This window comes from Mustela nigripes, chromosome 3, assembly GCF_022355385.1.
Source record: "Mustela nigripes isolate SB6536 chromosome 3, MUSNIG.SB6536, whole genome shotgun sequence".
NCBI lineage: Eukaryota > Metazoa > Chordata > Mammalia > Carnivora > Mustelidae > Mustela > Mustela nigripes.
Window position 1 is genome coordinate 64457866 of NC_081559.1, and position 11870 is coordinate 64469735.

The following is an 11870-nucleotide window of genomic DNA, read 5'->3' on the forward strand; positions in this document are numbered from 1 at the left end:
TCTTAGACGTCTGCCTGTCGAGCAGGCACAAAGTATCTCTCCCCCTTTCTCCCATTTTTAGAGCAAGACCTTTGCTTTTATATCTTGAATATCTCAGATACATGACAGAGTAATAGTGAAAGGCATTATATGATGTCCAGTCAGGAGATCATTCCATCAGGATTTAAAGTTTGAATGGGATGGGCCATGTGGGAAAACCAGTTAAATAAACTAAGTATGTCATTTAAGCAAGAGGGACCTGTTATGGCTAACAGAAAGCAGATGATGGACCCAAGAGGTTAAAAAAGGAGGTTAAAAAAAAAGAGAGAGAGAGAGAGAGAGGAAAAAAAGAGCAGGGAATGACAGGCCATAGGAAACACAAATGTTAAAAGAGCAGGTGTGTCTGTGTACTTTCCCTGTGGTAACATGGCAGTGGTTGGCCGTATGCCCGGGCCAAGGGTGAAAAACTAAGGAAAGATCTGGGGAGCTGAATAAAGACTGTAAGAATAATAGAGCCTGAAGGCCCAGACCAGTAGTGAGGCAGGTTCAAATTCCAGCTGGCCCCCACCTAGATCTGACCTTGACATAGTTATTTATATTCCTTGTGTTTCAGTTTCTTTATCTGTAAAATAGATAAGGGATAGGGATTAAATGAGCCCTTGTAAAGCCTGAGCCCATTTCCTGGCATATAGTTAATACTCAATAAATCCTAGCTAGTACAAGTATTCCCACTATACAGGGATCTCACAGGGATGTTGAAAAGACTAAGTGAAACAGTATGTGTAATATGTATGGCGCAGTGCTCAACACACAGTAGTAGTAAAGAACCGCTATAGAGACCCACGCCAAAGTCCGTCTTAAGGGGCATAAAGGCAACAAAGAGCTGGGCAGAGGGTTGAAAATAAACGTGCTGGAAGCAGGATACATCCTAAAGAACTTGGCCTTGGCTAGAAACGACTCAGATTGGCAGATGAGTAACACAGACATGCAGACCAGCCATGGAGGAGTTGGGAATTCGGGCAGATGGCAAGGGAGCACCAAAGGCTAATTTTCAGAAAAAGAGCTGCCCCAGCCAGGAAGTCCCCACTTACAAGAGTATAAGTGACTGATTCCTAAGTCTGGCTAGGCTCGGACCGAAAACTAAAAATAAATGAATTGACCCCACCATGTCATATCCAGATGGGAATATAGCAATGCTGGTTATGTCCATTGCCAAATGAAAGATGGATGGTTTATCTGTGTTCAACTTTAGCTTCACGTTAGAGAAATTATTTCTCTGTCTGCTATAGACTTCATGAGTCTGTTGTCCAGAATAATTAGGTACCCAAGCTACAAACTACCCAGAGCTATCCTAAAAACCTTGCCAACAAACAATAGTGTCTTACAGGAGCCTGAGCTGCTGGGGGGCTGTCTTGTTAAGAGGAAATTGTAAGTGTGGTTTTAAGCCTTTGCAGCCTTGGCTCCCCAACACTTGACAAGATGACTCTTTAGGCCGGGAGCATTTATTACCTTAGGAAAACCAGGACAGAGAGGGATTACTTATCACAGTGAATTAATTATGAGACTCTTTTTTTTTTCCAAGTGTTAAGTACCCAACATTTCTGTTCAGAATCAATTTTATTTTATTTTTTAAAGATTTATTTATTTGTTTATATATTTGACAGACAGATCACAAGTAGTCAGAGAGGCAGGCAGAGAGAGAGAGAGGAGGAAGCAGGCTCCCCGCTGAGCAGAGAGCCCAATGCGGGGCTCCATCCCAGGACTCTGAGACCATGACCCAAGCCAAAGGCAGAGGCTTTAACCCACCGAGCCATCCAGGCGCCCCTCAGAGTCAATTTTAAATGCTTTTCTATCAGCATCTATTTTAAAAGGAGTAAAACATGCCAACAGATTCTTGGACCGTCTTTAGGTCAAATCTGTGTTTCATTTATGTTTTGGGTAGGTCCAAAGGAAAATATATGCCAGAGAAATGCACATTCATGAAATATACTGAAGTCTGTCTGGGAAAGCAAAACCAAGACCATTCAAAAGCTCTGAAGTAAAGAACACCCTAATTTGGACAAAAAGCAAATTTTACTTTGTAATCTACACTCACTTGCATTATTCAGCTTTGCTCAAAGTGAGACCGTGACCCCGATTCTCCTAGAGAAGCAGTTTTGGCTCTCTTTGGATATTAGACACAGGTCCAGTCATTGTTGTGGATTTTATACAGATCATTCCAGAAACCCCCAACCCAGGGCTCAGATGGAGATCTTTGGTGGGGCTGAAGAGAATGAGTGAGGCAAAGCCTGTGGCCACTTGGTCAGGCCCGGGTTCATCATCAACGTCGACCCATAACTCATCCACAAGATGAGAGTACTCGGGCCTCTGGTCTTTAATATCTCACGCACCGTTATATGGCCCTACCTCTAAATTACTGGAGAATTTTTAAAGTAAGATTAGAGTCAAGAGTGAGCCTATTCTTTAGCCTTACATATCAAAGATAACGAACATTAACTTTGAGTTGTCAGTCATGAGAATGAAGAAATGAAGCATTGGCTACAGCTTTCCCAAATGAGACACAGGGGAGATCTTTCTATACTGTGCTATATTATGAGACTTGCAGAATTCTGAGGCCTGAGATAGCAGATGTCACACTGATGCTTAGAATATAAGTCCTTAAATATTAAAGTCATATTAAAATGAGACTATTGTGCTAAAGAAAAAAAAAAGTTGTAAACTTTCCTTTGGTGTATATATCCCTGGCTCTGGAGAGTCTATACAGTGTTTCTGTGATGATTTAAGATGAAGAATCCATTAAAGCTAAACATGAGCACAGATAAGTATAAGGCATCATCAAGATAAATTCTTGTGATTCATTAAACATCCATTAAAATAACTCATCAAGGCTAATCTGTTCGGGTGGTAAGTGGTGCATCTGCTCATCCCCAGCGAATCGCAGGGAGCTCAGCTCAGCCCTGCAGGCATCCATCTTCATCAGGAATCGTGCAGGAAGACCTAACTGCAGGCTAAGCCTCCTCATTGCATTGTTCAGCAAGATTCTTAGAAAGGGGAGAGTAACCCACAGATGGAGTGATTTGTGTGTGTGTGTGTGTGTGTGTGTGTGTGTGTGCTGGGAGCCACTCTTCAGCAGATGGTTCTGGCAGAACAGACCTATTTGAGCATGTTTTGCACGTGTGTGATGTGCCATCTAGTGGTTGAATGAGCCTAAGTTAATGAAAAGGAAAAGGGTCCTTTGCTGGTCCCTTTCTGGCACCTTTGCAAACTGTCCACCACGTGATTTGAGCAGGAGCAGGAGGTGTGACACTGTAGGCTATCACTTGGGAAGGGAAAAAAAATTCTGTTTTCTTAGAAGCCATGTGTTGAACCCAAATAGTTGTAGGGAGGGGAAGCACTGGTATTATAGTAATTATGGAAGCCAGAGGTTGCAAATTGGTGGCATTTGGCCTGCAGAGTACTTTTCCCATTTTATTTTATTGAGATGTAATTCACCTATATAGTATATTGCACAACTGTTCAGGGTATAGTTTGATACATTTATTTGTAAAGTTTATATAGGTATAATCTGTGTCATTACCACACAGATCAAGACCTGGAATGTTTCCAGCATCCCAGAAGCTTCCCTCTGTCAAGGCTTAGAGATAGCCCCTCTTCACAACTCTGTCACTGTAAATTCACAATAACATCAGGAAAGTAGATACTCCTAACCCTAACCTCCAAGGAAGGATAAAATCCTGTACTCCCCATTTCAACAGTTTGCCCAAAAAGGAACAAGTTTCTCATCAAACACTCTGCAGCGAATCAAAGACCCCCTTCCCTGGGTTTGCTGCTTTTCAGAGTCCAGGTGCCATAATGAGATCTCTCCCCCAGTCTAAATTGTTTTTCTTACCAAGCTTCTCACTGAGAGATAGATCCACTCGGTGCACTGATTGTATTTTCCCAAGTGTCTCTGCAGGCACCCAAGTCAATTTTCAAAGCAATCCCATTTCTCGTGAGCAGTATCTCAGAGGCGCCACGGATTGTCATGGCAAAGCCTATGAATTCTGATGTAGCATTTCAGAAATTAATGCGACTGCCATGTCACCAGTGACTGTATGACACCTGCTCAAATTAAGTCAAGCAAATACTAATGGTGAGAAAGTCTCTCAACCTGTAATCCAGCAAAGGCTAATTTCTAACGAATAGCATAATGCAATCATTGTTGCTATTTCTACAGGACCTCTTTCTGTTCAAAAGAATCTAGATTCCCTTCTGAATGTCCAAACATACAGTATGTCAGGAAGCAGAGCTAGTTCTGAAATAAAATTGATTTATTCCAGACCTGCCTTTGTACATGCCTATTTAATTGATTACGAAACAAACACACAATCAACCAATATGTCTCCTGAGCATGTTACTTCTGGGTGTTTTGTGAGGTGCTGGAGATAGAAAAGCAGAAGACGGATGGGGCCTCCCTCACTGCCCTGGAGTTCGACCTTGTTTAGATTTGCTGGCCTCCGGCTTGCAAACTGACATTTAGAAAGATGGCTATTTCTTGGGATAATAAACAAGGATAAAATACAGGCTTATCTTAATGTGCTCCTCCTTTCAAATAACTTGTATTTTTTTCTAATTATTTGTGATATATTTGGAAAAAACGAAGATTGTAAAGAAGAAAATACAAAATTCTCTAATGCACCAAAAAAAGCCTATAATGGCATTGTTTAATTCTTCTCAAGGCATTATAATTTTCCGTTTTTCTGTGGGGGGGGCATGTAGTTACAATTGCAGTTGGCTTTGAACAACATGGATTGGAACTGCACGGGTCTGCTTATACATGGATTTTTTTTTTCAATAAATACAGTACAGTACTATAAATGAATTTTTCTTATGATTTTCTTAATACTTTTTTTCTCTAGCTAACTTTACTGAAAGAAGACAGTATATAATATATATAACATACAAAATATGTGTTGACTGTTATAGGTAAGGTTTCTGGTCAAGAGTAAGCTATTAGTAGTTAAATTTTTGGCGAGTTGAAAGTTACACATGGAGTTTTGACTACATAGAGGGTTGGTGCCCCTAACCTGTGTTGTTCAAGGGTCAATAGCATTTATTTTATGAAGTTGAGGTGATACTATGTATTTTGTTCTATCATAAGAAACTCTTGAAACCTGTTTAATATTTGAGTGAGTTCATAATTTCTGGAATAAGAATGAAAACTAATTTCTTAACCATTCCCTACTATTGGAAATTTTGATTGTTTGTTGTTTCTAAAACAGTTACAGAGCTTTAATGTTTACGTATTTGAAATGAAGTCTTTGACTTTCTGCCACACTCAAGGCCAGAACTTTCCAGATAGTGTTAAATAATACTGGTGATGCTAGCTGTCTGTGGTTTGTTCCTGATTATAAAGGCAGTAACTGTGGTGTTGTTAAATATGAAGGCAATGTCTGACTTGAGTTGGGTAAAAATCGTATTAAGGAAATCCTTTGAGTTCTAATTTTTAAACATCAACAATGGGGAATTGAACATTACCAACTGTCTTTCAGTGCTATTGAAATAATTAGGTTTGTCCCAGTTTGGCCTATGGGTGTAATACATTATATTAACAGTTTTCCTAATATTGTCCCCTTCCACCAGCATGAATTCTACTATACTGAAGACTAATATACTTGTAATGAATTGTCTAATTTAATTCCATATTACTGATTTTGAGATTTTAACATCCATGTTTATTGTATATTGTTCTTGAGAGACAACTTAGTGTGACAGGATCTAGATATACTCTGTGCATTTCATTCTGGTCTGTAAATGTGGGTTGCTGAAATTAGGGTCAGGGAGCCTGTTTGTGTCTATTATTCACTCTCCCTTTTTCTTTACTTCTTATCCCAACTGCACATTGAGGGTTTTTTTCCCTTTAGTGAATTGACAAAGTACTCCTCTTAACCTCTCTCAAAGCATGCATCGCACTCTTTCATATATTAAAATTTTCTGTCTGTTTTCTGTTCTTACAAAGGGGGTCTTTGTCTTACGAGTTTGCCCCAGGTGGCTGCCCATTCTGCTCTTGATTGTAGGTTACCAAGAGAACTAATTACCTCGAATACTTTTGCCTACCTCATATATACACGATTCGTTATATTCAAGTAATGAAAAAAAATCAATCCAGGTGCCTGGGTGGCTCAGTTGGTTAAGTGTCTGCCTTCGCCTCAGGTCATGATCTCTGGGTCCTGAGATTGAGCCCTGCATCAGTCTCCCTGCTCAGCCCAAGTCTGCTTCTTCCTCTTTCTCTGCCTATCCCCCTGCTTGAGCACTCTCTCTCAAGTAAATAAATAAAAATAAAATATTTTCTTTTTTAAGGATTTTATTTATTGGGAAGCCTCGGTGGCTCAGTCAGTTAAGCAACTGCCTTTGGCTGAGGTAGTGATTCCAAGGTCCCCTACTCTGTGGGGAGCCTGCTTCTCCCTCTGCCTGCTGCCCCCTCTGCTTGTGCTTGCACGAGCCCACCCTCTCTGACAGATTAATAAATAAATAAATAAATAAATAAATAATAAAAATCTTTAATCTATGAGAGAGCACGCACGAGTAGGCAGAACGGCAAGCAGAAGGAGAGGGAGAAGCACGCTACCTGCTGAGCAGGGAGCCCAATGCGGGGGCTCGATGCCAGGGCCCTGGGATCGTGCCATGAGCCAAAGGCAGACGCTTAACCGACTGAGCCAACAGGTGCCCCCAAAATAAAATATTTTTAAAAAATCATTCCAATATTTATCTCAAGCATCATTTCACAATGATATTTTTCAATTGTCAATTCTTTCCCAGAGGAAGGCTTATAAAATTAAGTACATTATAGGGTCTCCCCAACTGGACTGTAAACCACTTGAGGACAGGGATTGGGTCTTAAGTGCATTCTGACCACTGCTGTGCTACGCATAGAGTTTAGACTTATTAACGAGTGTCTCTGGAATTAATTAACCCTTTCTTTCCCCCTTGCACTATAATGTTATCGAATAGTATTCCTCACGCTTACTTAAGGACCAAAAGCAACTTTGAAAACAAAACAGACCTTTTAACAAGTAGTAAGAGAGAGCGTCACAACCAAAAAAATGGGACGGAAATGAGCGGAGGAAATGACAGCAGGCGAAGGAAGAGCTGAAGCACTTGGCTCAAGCTAGAGCTTAAATAATGGATGTTATGACACCAGGGACATCATTACAGCGATGACTCTTCTAAGTACCTGGTCCGACTTCAGACCATCCTTGCAGGGCGGATCTAATTAGTGGGTATTGCTGGCCTTGTGCTTCTGGACGGCAGTTGACGCTCCTTGGAAGGCAGACAGAAAAGTTGTGTTCCATGATTCTTTTCTCTTTTTCCTTAGGGTGTTAAATACCACATTATTTGAAAGCTGGGAGATCGTTGGACCTTACCCTTCCTGGTGGGTTTTTAATCTGCTGCTGCTGCTAATACAAGGCTTGAACTGCTTCTGGTCTTACTTAATTGTAAAAATAGCTTGCAAAGCTATCTCAAAAGGCAAGGTAAGATGAAACTTACTACTTACTGTTTCTGATACGTCCCAGAAAATTGTGTTTTTTGCTTCTTCTTAATCAACAAGAACACTATCATTTTGAACTTTATGAAATCTTATATTTTTTCTTCATAATTTAGCATAAGCTCCTGGAAACACAAACCAAAATTTTGTTTTTCTTCTACTTAGTTAATTTTTTTAAGTTTGTAGCATTGGTTTGCTGATGAATCCCACTGATCTGCATTTATAATTTTAAACTAAATGATATGTTATTTGTCGTGGTCTTTCTTTCCCTCTGTCTCCCATGGTTCTTCTCTGATTAAACTTGTGCTGAACAGAAATTTAATAACTTCTTTCCTTTTATGATGCAGTATGCCCATTTATGATTTTTCCAATAAAACTTAGTTAAATCTCTCTGTTTAAATATGGACTCATGAGGCTGATTCAAATAATGTTTCTTGGGAACAGTGACTTTTCCAGAATGTTCTCTGTGATATTTTCTTACTTTCATTGTTTATTCTCTTCCTTCTGCCACCCTGGAAGGCTGGGAAGTGGAACCCTTTACATGTAAGTTCCTCATACCTCTCTCTCTCCCTCCTTGTTCCGGGTGCCACGTTAGCCTGTTGGAGGGCACTCAGAAAAAATGCTTTTGTTTCCATGCGTCTTGTTCTAGCTAATAAGTTGGCACTGACCCGAAGCTTTCACTGAACTGTGGCTCCCACCAGGTGCAAGGGATACTAGAAACAGCTCAGTGAATAGTGCCCTTTGCAAGAGCTTGCATTCTGCTAAATTTTGCACCATCCAACAGAAGGAGAGGAATTTTTTTCATCAGTGTGTAACATGTTTGCTAAAAAAAAAAAAAAAAAAAAAAAAAAAAACCAGAAATAGACAAAAGTGAAGTAGAAGAAACAAAACTAAATTGGGGAGAGGATCACCATGGACCAGAATGGAGGCCTGAGCGTCAGTTCTTGCCCCAGTCTGCCCTGACCACCTTGTCCTCAGTGAGGTAAACAGAGCTGGCCCCTTCCATGGGACTTGGGACATCTAGTCGCGTACTGTGCAGCCAGTTCTCAGTATCAGCTCTTATATAAATCTAAAATATTTTGATCAATAAAATGTTCAGAGAGAAAGTTCATTTTTCCTCTGTGACCTCTTATTCTTTAAAATGAGCACTTGTAAGCACTGGGTGTTCTACATAAACAATGAATCTTGGAACACTGTGTCAAGAATTAATGGTGTATTGTATGGTGGCCAACATAACACAATAAAAAAAAATGAGCACCTGTATTTCTGTTAAACGCTCCTTTTCCTCCTCTGGATACAAATTACATCAATATGCACAGTGCTGTCCTCATGGTAACAGTAACCAAGGACAGGTGGATCCGATTACTTGTATCCTTACTGCATTGCTCTTTCCAGCAGACACAGTCTTACCAAGAGACGATTATTAATCTCATTGCAGATGCCAGGCTTCAGAATATCTGCCCTTGCTGTTCACCTAGGACAGTTAGATTCATCTTGGCCATGGGTTAAGAATTCTGTTTTTCTATGGGTTACTTTTAGACCTTCTAAATTATTCCTTTCCTTCAAAATGACATAAGCATCATTTTTTTTCCAAATAAAATTAAAAATCATCTAATCCAAGCATGTAAATGTAAATTGATCACTCTCTGAAACTGGAGTTTTCTTTCCTATTACCAGCTTAATTTATGATTAATGGATATCTCAATGTCGTGGGGCTTTACTCTCATGCTGTCTTTGTGACCCATGTTTATTAGGTTCAAGAACCCTAAACAATTCAGTCCTTTTGGTCTTTCAGTATCTAAATAGTCTTGGAGACGGTCCGTGTGCATTCAGTCTAATCTGAGGGGCATTGGAAAGCAGTCCATTTGTACCATTTTTATTTGGTTGTTTCTGGTGAGAAAGGAGCAGCAGTTCTGAGCTCTCACGCGGCCTCTTCCCCACCCACCTAACAGAGATGACGTTGTCCTGAAGCCACAGTGGTTTCTCCAGTGGGCGGCATGGGGGGCACAGGGAGGACGTGATGTGAAAAAGCCCCCAGTTCATTCGGATACACCTCCCAGGAGACTGCCAGCGCACTTCTTAGAGAAAGACAGGCAGCTGGATTTGGGGAAGCTTTGAGGAAGCCAGGCCACCAGGCCTCCAGCTCCCTTTAACCACCCATTGCTCTTTCCAGCAGACACAGTCTTACCAACTTACCAACTTACCACCCGACTCAAAAAACAAGTGAGCAGGGCTCAGTTACTCAGAGGCCCTCAGGCATGGTGGGTAAAAATGCTGACCATAATTTAGACGGATGGAGTAGGAGGTTCAAACTATTTTAATTTTAAAAGCAGTTGAGTGTTTTCTTAATCTCTCCCTAAATTACTTCCTTGCTAGACTATGACTTTGTCCTTTGTAATAGCACATATGCTGGTGCCTGAGCCTGCTATCCTCATTACATAATGAGACTGGGTAGAGGATTGAAGAACTCTGGAATGATGGAAGTCCAGTTGTGATGATCTGGTCAGTAGATTTTCTTTGGGAAATCTACTTTTAAACTAGATTTTTAAAATTTTTAAATTTTTACATTTTTACATTTTTAAAAGATTTTAAAATTAAAATCTAATTTTAAACTAGACCTCACCCAGCAGGTTCCGAAAATGCCTCCTGCCTCCATGAGTTGTTATATAGTATATAAAACAAAATTTCTACTTAATTTTGGCAGACAGGAGAGAAAAATTAAGTCGTAAAATAATATATTACAGAGCCAAACAAGAATGATGCTTTAAATTATCTGAGCCTGTGTATCCCTCCATTAGTGCAGCGAATCCTTTACAAGATTCTCATGGGGAATGTGATGTGTGAGAGTAAATTGATCCATTTGTACCAAATTCCTATAATACCATTCCAATTTTATAATACATCACTTTACCAGTAAGAGTGGGTTTCAGGATCTAGTACATTCTCACTGTGCAAAGGTCCCTTAATGCCTAGGCCCCTGTAATACCTAAACCCACCTACATTCCATTCCTCAATAACTGACTTCCTCACCCAAATTGCATATCTCCCCTGCAGGAGAACTAACTATTACGGCAGTGTACCTATCCTCTTAGATTTTTCACGTTTGCATCTGTTTCCCTTCATGGATGATTACGCGTACTCTTCTGACCATGCCATACCTTGATGATTCCTTAGGAGCTGGTTACACGCACCTTCTTGTATTCCACAGGTGTCCAAGGATGACCGAAGTGATATCGAGTCCAGCTCAGATGAGGAAGACTCCGAACCTCCAGGGAAGAACCCTCACACGGCGACCACCACCAATGGGACCAGCGGTACCAATGGGTACCTCCTGTCTGGGTCTTGCTCTGTGGATGATTAGTTCCTCAAAACTACAAGTCCCGAACAAAGTGAACTGTTTGTTCCTGGAAGTATTTAATAAGTTGCAAATGCAGTTCCTTTCATTATATCTCAGCACCAGAAAAAAAAAAAAATTAGGATTATCAAAGCATTTTGAATAGTGCACTGCCATATGTCCTGTCTGTGAATGAAGAAGAATTACCATTCTCTCTACGTAGGCATGCTGTATGTGATTGACACAAGGGAACAGTATTTGCATTTGTACTGTCTTAGAATATTATTTATATTTCTTTTTTGTTTGTAAATCTGTGGACAAAAGAGGGTTTCCTCATCCCTTTTACTCTCTGGGTTCATGACAGTGAGGGAGATGCTCCATGTGCTTCTACCCCTTTCTATTGCTGTAACTCAGTTGGATAGGAGTCACAGCTTACCTTGTCACTTAGAGCACGCAAAACCCAGTGCAAAATTCTCGTACTGCTCCGAATAGGTTTGCTTTCTTTGTGTTACTGTGCCGGTTTTGAAATTGCCTATATAGCCTCAGTGACCATTTTCCCTGTATAAAGTTTCAGCAGGATGAGCTAGGCTTTTTAATTGCCACTCTTCATGGTCGATTTGCACAGCTCAAATTAAAGACTATGGTTTTTTGAGAACTTTAAAAAATTGTTTTGTATTAAATTGCTATGGAATAGGCATCATTTCTTGTGCACACGGCCAGGATATCCCCAGTGAGTACAGTAGCCAGCTGGAGATGAACTTTGTAGGTTACAGAGGTTTGTGTGTGTTTGTGTTTTTGTTGTTGTTGTTGTTTTTCCCTCTTATGAGGTCAGTGCTCTGGCTCTGAAGGAGGACCTTTGCTTAAGGTCATAGTTAGAGACAATGAAATTGCTCTTACTATTGGGAATTTGTCCCGTGCTCTGAGAATAACAGAAAGAGAAAGCGGATTTTAACCAGATTTCAGCACTACCCCTATAATTGCCACAATCTCCTGTCATGTCATGAAAAAAAAAAAAAAAGAAGCTAAGTATAT

The 11870-nt window shown here is 40.3% G+C and overlaps 1 protein-coding gene across 2 annotated transcripts in view; it reads left to right on the forward strand.

The window, feature by feature from the left end:
- CERS6 (ceramide synthase 6) overlaps positions 1–10966 on the forward strand; it is a 309729-nt gene extending 298763 nt beyond the window's left edge. The window contains exons 9-11 of one of the 2 annotated variants that reach the window (XM_059394117.1): positions 7334–7490; positions 8024–8047; positions 10713–10966. In XM_059394117.1, coding sequence (XP_059250100.1) covers positions 7334–7490; positions 8024–8047; positions 10713–10865 — 334 coding nt within the window. In that variant the 3' untranslated portion in view covers positions 10866–10966. The remainder of the gene's footprint in view (positions 1–7333; positions 7491–8023; positions 8048–10712) is intronic. The other variant, XM_059394118.1, reaches the window with a different exon arrangement.
- The last annotated feature ends 904 nt before the right edge of the window (positions 10967–11870 follow it).